The sequence below is a fragment of the Mizuhopecten yessoensis genome, unplaced genomic scaffold (assembly GCF_002113885.1).
Source record: "Mizuhopecten yessoensis strain PY_sf001 unplaced genomic scaffold, ASM211388v2 scaffold6683, whole genome shotgun sequence".
Lineage (NCBI taxonomy): Eukaryota > Metazoa > Mollusca > Bivalvia > Pectinida > Pectinidae > Mizuhopecten > Mizuhopecten yessoensis.
In genome coordinates, this window is record NW_018406672.1 from 401,357 (window position 1) to 422,835 (window position 21,479).

The 21,479-nt window shown below is 35.4% G+C and overlaps 1 protein-coding gene across 3 annotated transcripts in view; it reads left to right on the forward strand.

The window, feature by feature from the left end:
* LOC110452399 (cyclic nucleotide-gated cation channel alpha-3-like) overlaps positions 1 to 21,479 on the forward strand; it is a 103,888-nt gene that overhangs the window by 40,570 nt on the left and 41,839 nt on the right. For all 3 annotated transcript variants that reach the window (XM_021500900.1, XM_021500899.1, XM_021500901.1), the window contains exon 2: positions 7,030 to 7,274. In XM_021500900.1, the coding sequence (XP_021356575.1) occupies positions 7,056 to 7,274 (219 nt within the window). In that variant the 5' untranslated portion in view covers positions 7,030 to 7,055. The remainder of the gene's footprint in view (positions 1 to 7,029; positions 7,275 to 21,479) is intronic.

Here is a 21,479-nt window from a genome sequence, read left to right on the forward strand (position 1 = left end):
AGCCGTGCAACATGTTCTCTATCGATTTTTTGCTTTTAACTAAGACCTCCTTACTTTGACAGTATTGTCACCGTATAGCGTCGGGTAAAAAACACTAAAAAAACAAGTAATGTCAGAATGGAAACGTTAATAAGCAACATAAATGCTACACCTTTGAGGACAATGGTAGCTCTACTCCTACATGTCAACATTAGACAAGGTAGCCCAGCACTATCCATTCAAATACGTTTTGTTTTCCTTTTGATTGATGTTCAGTAAGTTATATGTAACAGGATATTCATGATGCGCTAAATTAGAGCGTACGTTATCACCAATACAAAATAAGATATAAATATAAACTTTATTTATTTTAGAACAATGATAAAAACAAGGTATTTTAAATGATATTTAGCACTTTTGTTGGCCCGGATGTAAGCGCGCGTAAGGTCTTGATGTGGGAGAAAACCCAAGTGGTCTGACGGGTGACTCTATAACTTTTCACGTCTGATCGAGGGATCGAACCCCGGTCGCCTCGGTGAAAGGCAAGTGCGTTATTTACTGCACCACCGACCACCCATTGTTAATACAAAATGAAGATGGTGTATTGAATTTGTGGACAAAGAAGAATGTTCTCAACCGTTGAAGTGGGGTCACTTTTAAATCCCCCTGTACTATAATACGTGTATCATTTTATGGTTAAGGGTTCTTACAGACATGTCGTGACGACGTCTGATGATATAAAGCTTTCAGCGTCTTAAATGATTGATTACAATTCTGAATAAAGTGGGATGCTTGCTTCACCGCCAATGTGCGTCAGCGGATACGCTGCAACGGTATTATTTTTCTATAGTTGAATGAATTTTTTTTTGACAGATAGAACTGATGTTATATTGACCAGCTTTTCAGTAAATATTATAGCTCAATAACGTCTGATTCAAAGAGATATATATTTATGTGAGCATATCCAAGAATCAATGCACTCTTCTATTTCAAATTCACAGAAATGTCTAAAGACTAAATTTTCATTAAAACGTCACTTTCACGCAAGTTTCACATTTTTTTATATTTTGTCTTAGTTATGTCTACTGATATTAAAGAGGAAATGTCAGTTACATAACCTCCATCGTCGGATACCCACGGTTGATTTCGCTTCGGTACTCACTCATCACCCGTCGGCAAACTCGCCGAAAAAACGTCGTGGGTAAATAATATGCGCGGATCATTTGATTGGTTCCATTACAGTTCCTCGATGGAAACTCTAACCAATCAGAATTCGCGTTACGTATTCATGCTCGGAAACACCAAAAGGATGGCCGACAACTTTTCGATTGTGCGTGAAAAAATACATTTAGATCAATTAAAGCCATTTCAAGAGGAAACAATAACCCAGCTGTTGAAAGGTCGAGATTACTTTTTGTCTATCAAAATTGATGAGTGAGTACCGAAGCGAAATCAACCGTGGGTATCCGACGATGCATAACCTCTAGCTTTTGTTTAACCTGGTTATCTGTGTACTTTTGAATTACATGTTCAAATTTGGATAAACCGAATATGTTATATTTCGACCTTGACTCCAGCCCTATCGATATTACCATGATATGGCCTACGTCTCTAGTGATATTCTACCTCTAACCCGGATCTCCCTATCATGGATTTACAAGGATATTTCTTTTAGTTCTCTGGAAGCTATTTGTCCCAAGTGGATCTCATCAGCTAATGGTTCAGTGAGCATGTCAACATTTACTCGGCTCTGGCAAGTGTAGCACACGTCAATCTCGTGCTTACGGAAACGGCCATTATCCAATATATTCTAATCGCAGTTGTTTTTTTCGAAATATAACCAACAAATGGACATTTCCTTCGAATCGTTGAATCATATCTGTCCCCCGAGTATATTGATTCTAAATATATCCATTAAATTTTGAATACAGACAGTAGGGCAAATCCACCAGGAACTTAATGTGTCAGAAGGAAGAGATCGTCCTACCAAGCCGCTCGTCTGAGAAGGGATTATCAAACGAACTCCGCAATTTCTTCATGAGTAGATCACTATTACTAGTGAAAACTTTAGTTATGGTGAACCCAAAAACAAACATATATTTTCGATGATCACTTAAATCAAATGATGACATCCAACTGCGTGTAGCAACAACCTGGATAAGTAACGCAAGATTATCAATGGCTCAAAATCAAATTTATGATATGCAGATGACATGTCCAACTCAATCTTATCTTATGCAGCACTGCCTAAAATGGCATTTCCGTTCTACTGTGGTCAAAAAGGTCAATGTCAGATGAATTTCGGAGATACCTGTGTTGGAGAAGTAAGTCGTGAAAATACTACTGTCGATATTCAATCTTGTCATTACTATCCCCAATTCTGTCTAGACGTACAACTCAACACATATAGATTTCATGACAATCTGAGATCAGCTTACTGAACAGGGTACTCGACACATCCGTGGTTCCTTCTAAGTGTGCGACATATCAAGTAGCCTTGGATGACAAGTGTGTCTTGAGGTGCTTGTCCTACCGAGTTGTCAGCCGTAATCGACAACGTCATATTGTACAATCGTCATGATTACGCTGATGGAGTAACTGGTGACGCTTTCTGCTAGACCCAGGCGTACTTGAGAGATAAAAGACAGTGTTGTCATAGTAACGAATCACTCCGATGACAAAAAGAGTTCCCGGTTTTACGGGGTTGGTTGTTGGGACCTAACACGTTTTTTTCAATATTACTAACCGATTCGCGAGACATACCGTAAAGATACATGTAACATCCATTGTCACTCTAACGTAACATCAATGTATATTAAAAACAAATGAAAGTATGTCTGTCCGATGTCAGTGCTTGAGGTGAATGCAAATAAGCTTACATAAAACAAAGACATGAGCTGACCCATTGTCTTCACTCGGGAGCACATGATGAAAACGACATAAAATCTAGCTGTACGTGTGTGCAAATACTCCATATGTTTTCCAATTTGCAAGGAAATAAGGAATGTGCTTCGACAGCTCTTAGACCATAGACAAATGCTTTTATGCATTTATGCAGTTACATATTAATGATATAACCAGATTGGATTTGTTGGAAGTATTCGACACATAATCACCACTGATGCCTAAAATACCCAAGTACGGCCATCAGTTATCTTGTTCTGACTAACGCAATGGCCTTTTGTTTAATGTCACTGATGCAATGACAAGCTGTCGGAACGTTCGAAACAAAGCAGCTCAACTTGTGACTCGTACTCGGAAACGCATACACACGTTTTATTAAAATAAAGCGGTGTATATGTTTAAGACAATAATGGTAGATTTTTAAAAATAATACGTTTCTTACAATCAAGAATTTTAGGTAAATAACGTGAGGTAACTTAGCTTGATGCAGTAACATGTCAAGAAATGACAGTCTTCATAAGCGGCCCATCATCATTCCAAAAGCCATAGTGAATATTTTTAAAAAAAATAGCTTAGGATACATTTTTATTTAGATAAAGACTACTCGCGTTTGTCTAACCAGGACAGGACTGAACTATATTGTCTTAACAGGCAGGATTGTCTTGTATTTGTCCGGAGAGAGCAGTACTGTATTGTATGTGTTTGCATATGACAATATTGTTTATTTTTTCCTAAACAGGGGAGTACTGTTTTTTATACAGTAACATGTAGAAGAACAAGTCAGTATTATCATTTGTTTGTCTGAACTGGGCACCATTATCATTTGTTTGTGTGAACAAGGCAGTGTTATCATTTGTCTGTCTGTAGAAGACAGTTTTGTCTCATGTTTGTATGAATAGGGCAGTATTGTCTCCTGTTTGTATGAACAGGGCAGTATTGTCTCCTGTTTGTATGAACAGGGTCTCCTGTTTGTATGAACAGGGCAGTATTGTTTCCTGTTTGTATGAACAGGGCAGTATTGTTTCCTGTTTGTATGAACAGGTTAGTACTGTCTTTGTTGTCTGGAATGCCAGAGCTGTCTTTGTTGTCTGGAATGCCAGAGCTGTCTTTGTTGTCTGGAATGCCAGAGCTGTCTTTGTTGCCTGAACATGTCATGACTGTCTTCTGTTTGTCTAAACAGAGCGTTATCATTATTGTTTTGTCTGAAAAGGAATAGTAATACCATTCGTTGGTCTGAACAGGGCAATATTATCATTTGTTTTTCTAAACAGATCTGTGTTTACAGACTAGTCTTAGAAAGTGTTACTGCGTTTTTCTACATAATCTCATAGTGTTCATGACTTTGGGGATTCGGTAATGGTGTGTTTTGCCAGTCATTTGCACAGCCTATATTTTTGCTGTGCTTAATGCTACAACAAAAAAGTCAAAGTAAATGCTGAGAGTATACTACTACATGCAATATTTGCCAGAATGTCGAGAAAGTAACAAATGATAGATGATTTCTTTCTCTTATTTATATAGCCGTTTGATTCATGACATCTGTAACCAATATACGGGCAGGTGCTTTTAGATTGACAAAAGACATTTGTATTTATTTCCTTTCCGAAACAACTCTCAGTTAAACCAGTACGAGTGATGCTATGAAAGATCGTTTATTCTGGCCTTGTCTAAATTTTTCTTCTATGCACAGTGCTAAGACGATGCTTAGGAACCAAGTTGGAGAAAATTGAATCTTTTTTCTATTGTCAGATCACTTCATGCAGCATTCTACTGCACTTCATAAACACCAATCATGTACATTGTAGCGCTCTATAGTGCTGGCCAAGACTGTGGCTAAGATTATTGACAAATGCTTCACAGTCTGTGCTTTGTTCTCTCAACCTTGAAATATGTTGTTAATTATCTGAAGGCTGCAGATAAATTCATCATAGTATCGATTATCCCCCTCACTGTTGCTGAAGTAATAATATGAGCAAGTGAGGATATATGGAGATGATATTTACTTTACTACCGACACCATGTGCATGGTATCGAGTGGGTGACATCAATAACTATACTATCTATTAACCACTCTCGCCAGCAACAGCTGTATCTGAACAAAGAACAAAGTTGGCGTGAAAAGCTGTAGCCATCTCGTCTAAATACGGCCTGCTGTAGTAATCGGGGAGAATTTGTTATCCAAACAGTCCCCTGTGTCCCCATACCACGCACAAACGACAAAACATGACCACTCAATCGCGAGAAATGACAGCTCCCGCGGGAGATTCGATCCCGTTTCCGCTAGACACAATACAACGGTCATTGTTGCCAGGATGTAGGTGGCAAGTGCGGGCTAACTACTGATTGTATGGGCGGTTTGTGGTCTCTGCACGGATTGTGAGAGGTTTGCAAACTAACCTACATTGATACTGTTTCAATGTAGATGTCAGTTTTCTTGCTCAGGATGAGATGAAGTTCAGGAAGTAAAATAATCATTATAACGGTGAAGATAATAAGCACTTATCTAATTTGTTACCTTCATTAGCTCGTAACAAGAAAAAACAAAGAAACATATTTTGTTCTTGAAGTTATCAATTTTGCCACAATTAATGGGGTTTTCCGATTTTGTATGTTCCGCGTAGGACCATATTTCAGATTTATGAAGGTTCGACTGCATAAAAATATATGGTTGGAAGTAATATGTTCGGCTGCCGGATTCTACATTGTGCGTGATTAAGTGTGGGGAAGTGATACTGTCTTTATGGTGCAGATAGAAACACAACCTTATATCATATGTCCATAAACAAATATGAGTATGAAATATATAGAGGATATTTATTGGTGTCTTCAATAATAACAAATATATTTCACGAGTGTGGCTAATATTTTGATGTTTTTCACGAGTGCGCAGCAATATATTGATTGGTTCTATTTATTACATTTTTTAAAGAATAAAAATTGAAAAATGTAATGCTTAAAAAAAAGACGGGAGTCAGAAGCTTAATAATTAGCGCCATATTCCAATAACGTCACACTTAACAACAAGAATATGCGCCATTTGCGAATGGGATACTCAACGCAATTCCGACGTTTTCTGCTGTTATCTAGTGTGATTACTTATGTTATTAATTGCATATTCATGTAAATACTTCAGTGTGTGTACCAAACATTTACCATAACAACCACTTATTCTACCTTCGTTTCATTTGAATCTGAACAAAAACATCGTTGCCTTTGAATGCAGCGAATAAATGATACCGTTATGATTGGTCAATACCAAAAAGTGATATTTTCACAGTGTGAAGATATCAGTTTTATCAAGTTGATAGAATCCGATATTTCACAGGCAAAAATGTAATAAATAAGTGTAGTAACCGCTCTGATACATACTTGATGGATTGATTGATTGGTTCAAACAAATAACTTATTCTACCTTGTATTGTGGAAGCCCCAGCACTCAATATTTCTTTTGTAAGAGTTAAGAACTAGAGCGTCTACTCATTATGAATAAAACCTAAATTTCTTAACTTCTTTGCAAAGACTCTTAACGTTATTTAAAGTTAAAAAAATGCTACACTACTATTGTTATTTCATATTTCTCAACATGATTGAAATCAGTCCCTAACCCTAACCCAGTCGATGAACCTGTAAAGCGCTAAATATCACATATTCATTTATCAAAAACAGATAGGTATTGAACTTTTATCTATAACAAGTCGCACTCATGTCATACGTATCACGTGACATTTACTTTTGGGTAAATTTCATAGAATGTTTTTTCTTAAATTCTTTATAAGTAATCCTACACTGAAAACAATTAAGGAGTACACGGAGAATATGATATTGTTTTCCACAAGTTTGCATTATTTTTTTCAAACAATCGCGAAGAAATGCTTTGCTTAAACTGTCGTGTTCCCTTAATGTCGAGAAAAACGTTTAACTATCTCCTCACTGCAGTTAAAAAATTGACAAATCCAGATCAATAAATGGAAGAGGCTACTTAAGTTACATAAAGGTGGAAAGATTAAATACAACAATTTCTATAATCATTTTTCCACTGTGTACTAAACTCAGTTATTTCAATTGTTGTAAGCCATGACCTGCAATATCATAAGCATAGACTTGAATTGAGTAAGGCTAATGTTTCATGTTTTCATTATTTTACAGATGAAAACTAGGGAGTGGGCGTGGTCATGGCGACGTCACCAACAACAAGTAAACCACCGGATAAGGTGAATCACTCCAAGTCGTTCGATGACGAAGTAGAAGTTTTAGAAAATGGAGGCTTGAGTCCCCAGTTATCACTCAGGACAGATGATGATACCTGTTCTGAAATCATCCGGATCGAACAGCAGAGCTATGACGAGCCCGAACAAGTGTCAGCAATGGAGCGGATCGCTCGTACATTACAGGTAGGACATAGTTTTATCTTTCTGAAATCTACAGGTACCTCACATAACGTCATTATATACAACTCTCTAGAGAAATATAGAAAATACCACAAATATTTGTTCGTCTGACATTTCAGATTGTGCATTGCATGTATGGTGTTCCCTTATGGCATAATGTCCTTAGCAGAGGCTCTTCACGTTACCATTACATAATTGCATAATCACAATCGATGAGCCCAACCAAGAAAGAAGAGTTCTGTCTACTGAGCTGATACAGTTTAAATCTGGTACCGTCATATTTCATTTATACTTCACGTCATGTGAGAATTACATCATAATACATTGCACGTCTTGTGTACTACGTCAATTTACATTTCACGATAAAACATGTGTATTACGTCATATAACATTTTATAGAACACCATGTGTTCTACGTAATTTTATAAGATACAGTTATCTACTAAAAGTTTATATTTTACCGCAAATTATATGCAGAGATCGATTTGGTCACAGGTACACTATGTGTACTGAAATGGAAATCCCTAATTTGTCAGGACTTGATTGAGTGCTCATGCACTTAAACGTGCTGCTCAGAGTAGGTGATCTTAAATAGGAGTTCTTCTTTCGTCGATATCGATCCGGACATCCCTCACTAGAAATAGTTCTGAAAATGAGAGTGGTCCAGGGGTACTTATTTCATTACCTCTGTTTTGCCAAATGTTGGGCTTGGTTTGCTCGACCGGAAATCCAATGGTTTCCTGAAAGATTTGGATATACTTAACCGAGAACCTTTCTGTTACTGGGAACAACAGACTAGTGACATTGGACGGTTTTCCATTGCTTGATATTAATCTTTGATGTTACGCATTGAAATGAATCATTATAATAAATGCATAGTCTTTGATAGAATTTAAACACTCATGTGATTTCGATATTCGGTAATCTGAATCCGCCGTTAAGCGGATTCTGCAGCTAATGAGTAAATGTTGATTCGCAAGGATGTCTCAGTAATTTGTTGCTTAATGACGAAAAATATAGTAAACAGATTACACATTTGCAGACAGTCAGTTAATCACAGTTACGGAAGGGGAAAACCTCAACGTGTGTCATCAAGATTAATGGAACTTCTTATTTATTTATTTAAAATAACTTAACAAATTAGAATCAATTAAAAAGAACAAAATCTTTAATAAACATCCAAAGAACGAACTCAAAATTGATAAAAAAAAAAAAGACAACAGTAAGAAGTTTGGAGATACCAAAACAAAAAGAATGATATTGTGAATACTCAGATATAGAAAATATTCAGGGACGAAACCAAGATCTTTTAAAGGTTTTCTAAGCCAAATGTGACACTAGTTATGATGCCCACCGTCAAATACAGGACAGTACAATAATGTATTTATCACGATGGACACTGTGATTGTTAATGTTCAAAAACAAGTTTCATATTAATGTATCTCTCTGTCGAGTTAAATGGTTCGTCAATTGTCTTATATCCTTTAATAACCCCTGTAAGAATGCATATTCAAATAAAACAACAACGCAGATGATTTAATTGGTGCGAGTAAGTGACTTTTGAAAACCGATATCCTAGAATTGTTGCCAGTTAAACCTGTTTTCGATATTGCTATTCTTCAAATTCTTAAAAGCCAAAATCGGATACAGACAATGTAGAAGTGGTGGCAACATGTAGACAATACTATACATATAGTCTAGAGTAATTAGATCTTACATGAATTCGGAAAAAAGTGAATTATAGACGGAGTGCACTGTTTGTCTCATATGGAATACAAAATGTCTGCTTATATCCTTCAACTAAATTCAGCAAAAGTACTGGTGACCAAAAGATCATGTGGATATATTTAAACAAATCCTTTCGACAACAAGATAAAAAGTATCTGAGTTTATCCGAAAAAAACACACCAAACTAAGACGTTATTTAATTTTAATGTTATATCTTATGTAGATCATGATTCCAATTTTTTACGACAATGATGATGATTCATAGTTTTCAGAAGCTGTCTAGAATATTTCAAAGTCCGCATCTGCGTCGTGAATAAACAGAGAAACATTATAGTTCAAGTCCATCTTTTTATGTGGTTGGAATAGTAGTAAAAAATTGTCCTTATTATTTTATTTTTGAGGATAAAAAACAATTAACTGTTACTGATAAGGACAAATATGCAATTGTAAGATTGTACACATGTCTGTAACAGATTCTATGATTAGAGTTCATGTCAATGATTGATCAATATCGTCTTTAGAAGGTATCGTTGACGTCCTTAAAACTCATATTTTAACATATCCCGTACAGCATCCAAGTTACCCGCATCATTCACGCTTCAGTGATGTACACCATGCAGCAGTACAAACATTAATACCTCTTAGATAAGTAAGTTTACAGTATAGGTAAGATTGCTGACACTGTCCAGCAACCGAGCCCTATCCGTTGGTGGTTTACCTACAGTATTTACATAGAGAGATGGTGATAAAAGCTGTCAATTGGTATCTCTACATCCGTGCCATGGAGGTTGGAAATGGAATGTAAAATAACCCTTACCTTGTTTTTTGTTTTTTCGAATCAGGGTGTGTGTAAAAAAGGTATTCANAAAAAAAAAAAAAACCCCCCCCCCCCCCCTCAGAAAAATGAGTCTTCCCACTTTTCAAAGACTTGATGAAACTTTTAGACCAAATGCTTTGTTTGACTTTTCTGTGATTTAAGCTCTACGTAAAAACATAGAACAATATAAAACTAGTAAAAAACAATAACACGGTTTTTGCCAAACGTACATATATTGGACTAGTTTTTCCACTTTTCCTCTCTGCTTTCGATATCATCCGTGCATTTTTAAATGAGGATGTATTTAAGGCAGTTGTTGAGCCACCTTTTTAAGAAATGAACTCCTCAAAGCAAGGGCCTAAAGATCGGCGTTATATACACGTATAAATTATCCATTAGTTGGTTGACGGTGTTTGTTTTCGAAGTGTAATTATTAGCAACATTGATATAAATCTTAATGGCGTGGAACGTTTTACTAATTCAGATGAAGAACAATAACAAAGAGGCAGAGGTGTTCTCGTATACTCTTTTAGGATGCGTTGAAAATTCAGATACAATGCATTTATTAACAGATGTATGTAATGAAAGGCGCTATGGAATTTCTAATATGGTGGAATAATTTGCCCTTCCTGATTTAAGATGCATGGATGCTGTTCCGTTGTCATTGCAATACACTTCCCTACTAGGAAAGTTGAGCTTAGTATATTGTCAAATCAATGGCCTAGATGTATGATTGCAGTCCTTACAAGTAAACAACAAGTGAATAACCCGAGAACCCATCCTAATGTCACACAATAAAATCAATACTTCCTAATATACTATAGTACAATTTTTTGAGTTGGAATAATGGAAGTGAATTTAGTTTAAACCATATTCTGTTCGACAAAACAAGTACAGTTACAACGACATTTAATGGAGATGTTTGGAAGTGAATTTAGTTTAGTAACATTCAACATAGACTCAGTAAACTGTCAAATTATATATAATGTAACGATATGGAGCGATTTAAATGATAATGACCATGTCTTACGTAGGTTTTGTTGCTGCATCGCCTGAAACAAATTAAAATGCAAAAAATGTTTTCAAAGTATCGCAGAACCGGCAGAAATCCATAATCCGAATCTAGCTAGGGATTCCTACCTGGAGTGACGCGTCGGTCTATGTTGATGAATTTTCACCGCTGTAATCATGTCATAATTGCCAGTTGTCTTGCATGATATGATTAAAACGTCCTTCACATCCTGCAGATTAATTGGTTTCTTTCCAGGACTTTGCCAACGGTTTAATCACAAACATTAGGCTCTCATTGTCGCAACTTATCTGACACCTTGTACACACTACAAAGTGATAAAATATATACGATATGGTAGCTATGAATAAAGCATGCAAATGAGTATATATATACTAGGTAAGAGAAAAGGACGAGGAAAAAAATAAGAAAGAAGAAGCATAAAATGCTTTTGATAAATAGGAGAGACTGAGTTATCAAAAGAAGCACGATATTTTATTTAACCAACATAAATAGGTCTTAATAGGTCATAAATATTTCTGTATCTTCAGATTACAACTTGCTAATAACGTCTACCTCTCTATAACCCACCTGTCTATATAACTTTATGTATCTCTTGTTTATAACGACCACCTGTGCATAACTAACCTGTCTATATACCTTTATGTATCTCTTGTTTATACATTGTAATGACTACCTGTCTACAACTCACCTGTCTATATAACCAAATGTTCCTCTTGTTTATAACGACTACCTGTGTATAACTCATCTGTCTATATAACTTTATGTATCTCTTGTTTATGCATTGTAACAACTAACTGTCTACAACTCACCTGTCTATATTACCAAATGTTTCTCTTGTTTATAACGACTACCTGTGTATAACTCACCTGTCTATATAACGTTATGTGTCTCTTGTTAATTCGCTGCAACACCTACCTGTCTACAACTCACCTGTCTATATTACCAACTGTTCCTCTTGTTTATAACGACTACCTGTGTATAACTCACCTGTCTATATAACGTAATGCATCTCTTGTTAATTCGTTGTAACACCTACCTGTCTACAACTCACCTGTCATTATAACTGTATGTATCTCTTGTTTATCACGACTACCTATGTATAACTCACCTGTCGATATAACGTTATGTATCCCTTGATTATAAATACTATCTCACCAAAACTCACCTGTCTATATAACTTTATGTAGCTCTTGTTCACACCGACTATCTCTCTATTACTCGCCTGTCTATATACATGTAACTATATGCATCTCTTGTAACCGACTATCTCTCTTTAACTCGCCTGTCTAAATAACTGTATGTATCTCTTGATTAGAAAGACTATCTCTCCAAAACTCACTTCTCTATAACTTTGTTATCTCTTGTTTATAACGACTCCCTTTATATAACTCACCTTTCTATATAACTATATGCACATCTTGTTTATAACGACTACCTGTCTATAACTCAGCTGTCTATATAACTTCTTTTTTTTTTATCTATATACTAGTTTATACCACCTACCGGTAGAATGATCAATTCATTATCATTGGTTGTCAGTATGAGAAAAAGTTGAGAACGACTTAATAACAACTTGAGAAGAACTTGAGAACGGATTTTCCCATTCTCCAGGACTTGGGAACGGATTTTCTCAAAAACAAACGTCTGCTCGCGTCAGATGACGTCAGAAACCCGAAAAAGTGCCAACAAAAATTTGATCCGCGTAAGAAAACAGTCCGTCATAAACATATCAATATAAAGTTAGGGAAAAATATTGTGAGAATAACAGCACCATTTCAGGTGTAAATGTGCATATGAAAAAGCCAATGACGATAGGATTGTTTTAAAAATATTTATTCTACGCAGTTAAAAGGTTCGTTGTATTCCTCCGCGCAAAACGTCTATTTGTTTACGTTTGTCACAGGCGAGCGTTGACCATTGAGCTTAGCATTCATTTGGAAAACATGATTAAATGATTTAAATGGAGAAATATATAAGGTAGTTGTATATAGATGATAAATAGTTTATCATACAGTATTTTCAGTGTTTTTCGTTCAATAATTTTCTCATCGCTCGCACCTTGATAAAGTCTTGAGTTTATCTGCGGTGGCCCCTCGATTTTATTCACGTGCTCGCGATGAGAAAATTGTTTGCACGAAAAACACTGAAAATACAGTGTGATAATCTATAAGTGTTTCTTGTTGATAACGACTACCTCTCTATAACTCACCTATCTATATAACTTTAATTGTTTCTTGTTTTATAACGACTCTCTCTATATATAACTCACTTGTCGATAAACTACCCTACGTCTATATAAAAACGATAACTATAATTGCCTATTTTGTTTGGAATACCATTTGTCTATAACTAGCACATGTCTTTATATTCTTCCTGTCTATATAACTGCATCCGGTTAAATGACATCATATCTATAATTTCAACATGTCTATATATTCGTCATATCTATATCACTATTTCCTATTAATTGACATTATGTCTATAACTTCCTCATGTGTATATATTATTCATGTCTATATAACTGCGTTCTGTTAAATGACATCATGTCTATAACTTCCACATGGCTATATATTATTCCTGTATGTACAACTGCATTCTGGTAAATGACATTATGTCTATAACTTCAACATGTCTATATCTTCTTACTGTCTATATCTACTTAATGTCTCTATAACTGCATTATGTTAAATGACATCATGTCTATAACTTCAACATGTCTATATCTTCTTACTGTCTATATAATTGCATCATCCGGTTAAATGACATCATGTCTATAACTTCAACATGTCTATATATTCTTACTGTCTATATAACTGCATTCTGTTAAATGACATTATGTCTATGACTTCAACATGTCTATATATTCTCCCTGTATATATAACAACATTCTGTTAAATGACATTATGTCTATAACTTCCACATGTCTTTATCTTCTTCCTGTCTATATAGCTGCATTCTGTTAAATGACACCATGTCTATAGCTACCATCCTTCTATAGATCCACATGTCTATAGATACAATGTACTACCTTATCAATACAATGTTAACGCCCAACAGTGTTCGGAAAGCACTGACGCTAGGGTTGTGTTCAGACATAACTATCTGATTCATGGTGAGTGTAGCCAATTCTTAGTAATGATGTAATAATAATCACAATTATTCCATTGGGATATTGAGTTCACGACTGTTTAGTGTCCAAGTACACTAACAACAATACTGTAGCAAATAGAATCAAATTATTAAACACAATCTTAACGTTCTCAAAGGAAATCATGCAGATAGCGGCTTCCCCTCTCAAAACGTATTTCTCACAATAAGTTTCATACAATAAAGACATCAATGGTAAGGCCTTGGTGTAGATTCAAATGTCAGGTTCGTCTTGAACACACATCGTAAATAATTATCTAGTGGTGTGTATAATACGATGGCCGATAGCAGCCGACACAAAACAACTACAATATAAGACATTTATGTACATGTCCACTTTTTAAAAACTGTACATGTAGACAATACAACTACAAGTGCTATTAACATTCCTTAACGGTTTGGATCAACTTGATATTTCACACGTGTCTGATACGGCGGCCAATAAACGAAAAGGACATTACTAGATTCCACAGAAGTCAAACAGTACTAGACGGCCACAAATCAGAGGTATACCAAATATCATATAATTTGTATGTGAATTTTGGAGTAATGGTTGGAGACAAAACAAAAACATGTAGTTACTTAATTTGTATGTAGAATTATAATTTTAACTCAATAACCCCAAATACGTAATTTAAAGTGTTCCATGTGACATATTCACAAGTTTGGAGGCTATTGCCTTTGGTATAAAACACTAGTTATTTCTCTCAGAACAATCTACATACAACTTTTGTTACAGTAAGTATTATATTATATTTGACTTTAGCAATCAACTATTCACACTGAACAAGGCAACGTTCTACTTTATGACTCCAATCCATACATTAGGTAAAGCCCACATAGATATGCGTATAACGATGGTTTATGTCTGTTACATTTCTTTCAAATTAAAAATAGGAAATAAGACCAATCAACATACAAAGAAAATATTAAGAAAATTAAACACTTGATAATTACTCCTGTCAAACTTTTCTAGTATATCCATTTTCAGGTGATGATATTAAGTCGCTTTCAAGCATCAACTAGTGAAATATTTTGTACAGTCTATGTAGCAACACTGTGTGGTGACCTCTATCGCCTCTTCGCTGATTTATGAACATATTCCCTTTCCTTGTCGTTTGGTCTTTAAATTCACCGCCGCATCAGGCACGTGTGAAATATCAAGTTGACCCGAACCGTTAAGGAATGTTAATAGCACTTGTAGTTGTATTGTGTACATGTACAGTTTTTAAAAAGTGTACATGTACATAAATGTCCAATATTGTAGTTGTATTGTGTATATGTACAGTTTTTAAAAAGTGTACATGTACACAAATGTCCAATATTGTAGTTGTATTGTGTACATGTACAGTTTTTAAAAAGTGTACATGTACACAAATGTCTTATATTGTAGTTGTTTTGTGTCGGCTGCTATCGGCCATCGTAGTATAAACAAAACAAAAAACAAAAAAATGTAAGATCACAGATTCTGAACAAGTTGCAAGGCCGGAAGTGTCAGTAAGTATCTTACGATAGGTTTGCATGCATACCATTTGATGTATGTCTCTGTAGTTCACCTTGGTAGAAACTAATCAATACTTTGATTTTCTGTTCTGTTCAATGAAGATAAAGACTGTATTTGAGGTCACCCGATCAGATAAACTCATATTTTAACAGCTACCTTAATTCACTGATAGCGTTGAATGTCTTAAGATTAAACCATCGATCGTTGGTTAACATGCAAACAGGTCCTTATGTTTAGGTCCTGCAACTTAAATTTGATCTCAAATCTTTCATCTAAAATGGCATTTAATTTATTTTCATGTTCATATATGTAGCTAATTCCTTGTGTCGTGCGTTCAATACGAAGTGATATTTGAATATCAAACAAGGCCTTAGCTATTGATTTCCGTGTGGTTTGAGATTTATTGCATCAGGTATTTGTTTCTCAACACAATTGAGTGTCTGTGTTTCGAGACTGTTTTCGAATTTCATATTTTTTTTATCAAAAAACACTTCCGATATCCAACACCGTGAGCGTTGCTACTGCAAAAAGTTTAATCTGGGAGTGTTGCATTTATAATGGAGTCGACTGTCATCTGGATTTATCTACGCCAGAAGAAACCAGTGAGCAAACAGTGTTCTTCTACTACTGTCCTTATTTGGCGTGTTCCTGTCTCCAGATGTAGGCGTTTCTATGACACCCCGTCATGTCTCATAAATGACTCGATCACCATAAAAAGTCGTCCCTTTATGCCTTCAGCTCTTGCAAAGATGTAAAATTTAAAAACAAAAAGGAAAAGGAATGAATAAATTGATAAAATACGTTTAGGTGTCATGATAGTGATATTATTGTGAACATATAATGAAATTTATTAAACATATATATAAATATATATATATCAATATTATAGCGTTATTGTTTGACATAATATTAATATATTATGGTAACGGGTAAGTGATTTTATCACAATAATGCTAATGTAGCTTTATTAAGGATTGAATCTTGCTTTGGTCTATTTGGCTCTACGTTGTTTTCGATTTATACCGGGGATTGATAGAATGGTTAGCTGGGGGAAGAATTTCTAGGGCAGTACATGTACATGACTTGTCACTACCGCTAGCAATCGTGAGCTGATATTATGTTGCTGATTAATCGTGTTTGGTTGTTTGAACAAGTTTTTGTGTAGCTTCAATAAAAATGTAAAATCTCATCAAGTGGTACATCTTCTTTGTTTAATCATCTCAATAGTTATCTCCCTTCGCAAAATCATACGCACAGGCAATGTTAATCTATTCAGTTCATAGAAGGGGACGCGGTACCCGAGTGGTTTAAGCATATGACCGTCTGAATCACTATAGTCCTCCAGCACTGGGTCCGGGTACTAGGACTACGTGGGGCAGTCGCCAGGTACTGGACTCAGATCGATTGTCCTTCTCCGAAAACTCCAGCCTTTCTTCATCACAAAAATCTGACATATCCTTAAATGACAATACCAGTTAATAAGACGTAATATATTGATGCTAAAGTGACATTATGATGGTCGTAATGCGCATAAAGTCAAAAAGTGTAAGCTTGGTTTGTGTATTGTTTTTAATGAATTGTTTAGTAAGGACACAAATTACATGTAAAAGTACCCTTCAAATAAATTCATCCGACATAAATATATAGCACAACACAGGTCAATCGCTCAAGTGTTCTCGCCGCGGGTAGGTGAAGCTAAAACATATTCTTTTTGTTAAGAAATGATGCGAAAATATGTATAGCATAAAGATCGTTCTAGAACTGAAAATAAATAAATTACACGTTTGATCTTAGTAAAGAATATAATTTGAGTAAATCTTCTAGGAGTAGGAAAGTGTGTCAAGCATAGACTTGAAATTTATTCTCTGTTTCATACATGTAATACTGGACATTTTTGTGTTTTGAATGAATGACCAATAATCACATTTCTTGAATTACCTTTATGCGCCAAAGTTTGACTTGATTGCGGGATGTAAATTCTGCGTTTATGCCTTTATTTTCAAAATATTCCAACGCTTGCACGCGCTTTCATACAATAAACAAACACCAATTCAAGTTATGTACCTTCAACGAGTTAGTATTAAGTGTACGTCAATATTTCGAAACGATGAAGGTAACTAAACACTGGTAAATCTACATTTAGGTACCATTATGTTTGCACGATACTTCACCTTTAAATTGTTATCTTAAAAACCGCAAATTTCTAACACATGTGTTATGAAACATTAGGTTATAACGGTGGGTGTAGAGATGGATAACTCGGGATGTTGTGCATTCGATTACAACGATACTACAAGGATATTGAACCTTACACTGACTGCTATATTCTTCCACGATTCCAAATATGTCACATGTGATTGTGATGTGGCCGTTCATTGTTATCGGATCCTTGGGTAGGAGAGCTTACTAAATTGAATTCACGCCAAACCTGACACTGGTGATGGCGAACGCAATCGTCAGCTTCTACACTCGTAGTCAGACAATCGTGTTCTGACAGAATAAGGACAGTAAAACGTCCTCTCCCTTTTTCAGTTTTAATTAGTATTTCTGATTTATACTGTCAGGTTATTTCTGGGTTTTTTTATGCTTTTCTGCCTTAATCTTGATATATGGAGCCATATTAAACCTTCTGACCCATTTTACGTGCTATGTTCGTTGAATTTGGCGTAATTGGACCGACCATTGATGAGACATTCTTTTTATTCTGATCTCTAATGAGATAGAAATCAATGATATTAATTAATTAGTTTCTCAGTTTATTTGTTTGTTGTCAAGCAATATAAATGGGGCTTATATAAATGATTATTTTAAAAACTTCTTCCTGAATATCGAAATTATCGTTTACCTTGACAAAAGATTGAATACTCGGATGAATGAAATGCTTCTTTCAGTGTAAACCAAGTGACGTTTCAAGGGTGCGCTAGGGCAACGTTACGGCTAATATTGTTGATACACCATCGGTTCAAGCATACAGCTGCCCTTGTTTCCGGTTTCGTAATGGGTATGTCTTATTTAAAAAAAAAAAAAAGTAAAAGCGGGATAACAAACGCCAAGTCCTGTCTGAGCCTATGGAGCTACACAAAGTATAAACGATGTTGTTCGATTACGTGTCATAGTGTTAACATCACCGCCCACATAGTACATGTATATTCTGTCAACAAATCTCCTTATATGTAGAAAACATGTGATCTCATAAAATGAATGTTGAATTACATATTTAATTGTTTTCGCAGATATTTTCCATCAAGCAGGTGTTTGAGTGACATATACAATGACAGTATTGACGTGTATGAGTCAATGTGACAAAGCCATGTTGCACATTGAACACTCGTTTTACAGGTTTTATGAATTATTTACAGATCTAGGTCGAATTTTCCGGATTATGCAACATGTTGTCTGATGTTTTTGCTAGAGGACCGGGACACTTTGTTGCGAATAAAGATTAATTTTGCTCTTATATAAATTTACAATTTAGCACAAAAAGACGGTCTGATAGATAGGAAAACCACACACACAACAAATATACTTAATACTGTTTCACCACAACTGTTTATTAATGATAACTTTATTGATTTTTCGAAACCGCGGACCACAAAGATGATTAATTTTGTTAGCTATTACATCTTAAAAGGGAACAGGATGGATTACAGTTTGCTTCACCAATAAACCACTCCTCTTGCGCAGTAATGAAGCCACCAATCACATTGCTGTGGCCTCTGTGTGTTTTCTATTTCATTTTAATTGTTTGATCGTGTTTTCCCAGCATTCCGCGATCCGATGTTTCGAGTACCTCTATGTATTCTGTGAATGTGACTCTGTGTAACATTGTACCTTTGTAGCAAAAATTGAAATCTACGGTTGAGGGGGATAAAGTATTTGAAAATAACTAAAACAAAAACCTTATGTCTGTATCTCATTTCACCATATGTATTCTGTGAATGTGACTATATGTTACATTGTATCTTTGAAGCAGAACTCAAAAGCTACGGTTGGCGGGAATAAAACATTTGGGGAAAAAAAATCCTTTGTCTAGAGTTCCTCATTTTACACTATGTATTCTGTGAATATGACTATATGTTACATTGTACCTTTGTAGCAACAGTTAAGATCTATGGTAGGGGGGAATAAAAAAAAACACCCAACAATCCAATGTCTAGAGTTCCTCATTTCACACTATGTATTCTGTAAATGTGATTCTATGTTACATTGTACCTTTGTAGCAAAAGTTAAGATCTATGGTTGGGGGGAATAAAAAACAAACAAAAAAAACCACCCAACAATCCAATGTCTAGAGTTCCTCATTTCACCAAATCGAGCCTGTGAATGTGACTTTTTGTTACATTGCACCTTTGTAGCAAACATTAAAATCTACGGTTGGGGGATAAAATATTTGAAAAAAAACACCCACACAATCCTATGTTTAGAGTTCCTCATTTCCACATATGTATTCTGTGAATGTGACTCTATGTTCCATTGTGCCTTTTTAGCAAAAAAAATAAAAACCACGGTTTATTTATTTTTTATTTTTTCTTAAAAGTTTGGTTAACACAAAGTGATAACGCTGTATGCGCACGACATAACAGCTTAAAATTGACGTGTAAATAAAACATACACATACGTTTGCAGACTTACAAAGAGCTAAAGCAGCGTAAAACTGCATGCTATGTAACATGTTCTGTGTAACGACGACAGGCAGCAGTAGACGTAACGGTTCAATAGTGTGCAGGTGTGAATATTTCAAACTGTACTTTTTTCTGTATTAGTGAAAAGTGGAAATCGATGTTAGAACAAGTTAGAAGTTAAAAGCGACTTTCAGAGGGTGATTAAGCTTGACAACAGGTGGTAGACCAGGAAGGCCGTCTTTAAGTCTGGCAACACATGGCCAACCAGTAAGGGTTGGTAAGCTTGGCAAAATGTGACTATCTAGGGGAGGTAATTGAGCTTGATAATATGTGGCCAACCAAGAAAGTTGTTGAACTTGAGAACTTGTTGCCGACCAGAAGTAGTTGTTGAGCTTGACCACATGCGGCCAACAAGAAAGGACGATTGAGCTTGACAATTAGTGGTCGAATAGAAAAGTTGGTTGCGCTTTACAGCCTAGGCTAATTAGCAAAAGTGGTTGATCTTGATATGTGACCAATCGGGAAATTGTATTTTTTTTTTTTTGCGATATGTGATCAAAAAGGGAAGGAAGTTGAGCTTGCCAACATGTTGTGATCATGACTTGAGATGGCTGAGCTAGAAAATAAGGAGCAAACCATAAAAAGGGAAAAAGCTGTTGAGCATCGCCATACATAGCGGGAACGGTGACTTCTCCTAACCGGCATCTAATTAAAGTTCTATAAACATGTGACATCTTGATCACGTTCGTCTCATATTTTACCTGTCATTCCAAGAACGAAAACATCGACTGGATGTCCTTATAAGTTGATGTAGTTTTCTTGTGTAGTATGATAAAATCAATTATCGATCACGACCAACATGCTGTGGTTGCGTCATTGTTTTTTTTTTTACCCAATTGAATAATAAGCAAAAAATATTCGGCCGGATGTTTTCAGTTAATTTTTTTATTAACAAGAGTTTCAAACCAAGACTATTTGGTGAAAACTATAATCACAATATTGTTGTAGCATGCAAAACAGCATTTTGTTGTATGCCATGGTATTTGTTTTGATTAATAGACAGCAACGAATTCTTATAAAAAAAAACTAGATAAGGAAACGCTAAGCCATTTCAAGGAGCTTTTCCTGGGCTGTTTTGAATTCCTCGTTGGAAACAAACAAATATCCTATTTTGACAACATTAACTTCAAGTACACCAAAATGTTTTAAACAACCCTGGGACATATTGAAGGGAACATTACGTTTCTGGCGTCACATATTACTTATAGATTGCTAAGGTGTTATACCAAGCTAAATAGCTTTATATATCTTGTCCCATGTCAATCATTCTTTCAGTTCATGATACGAAGCCCCATTC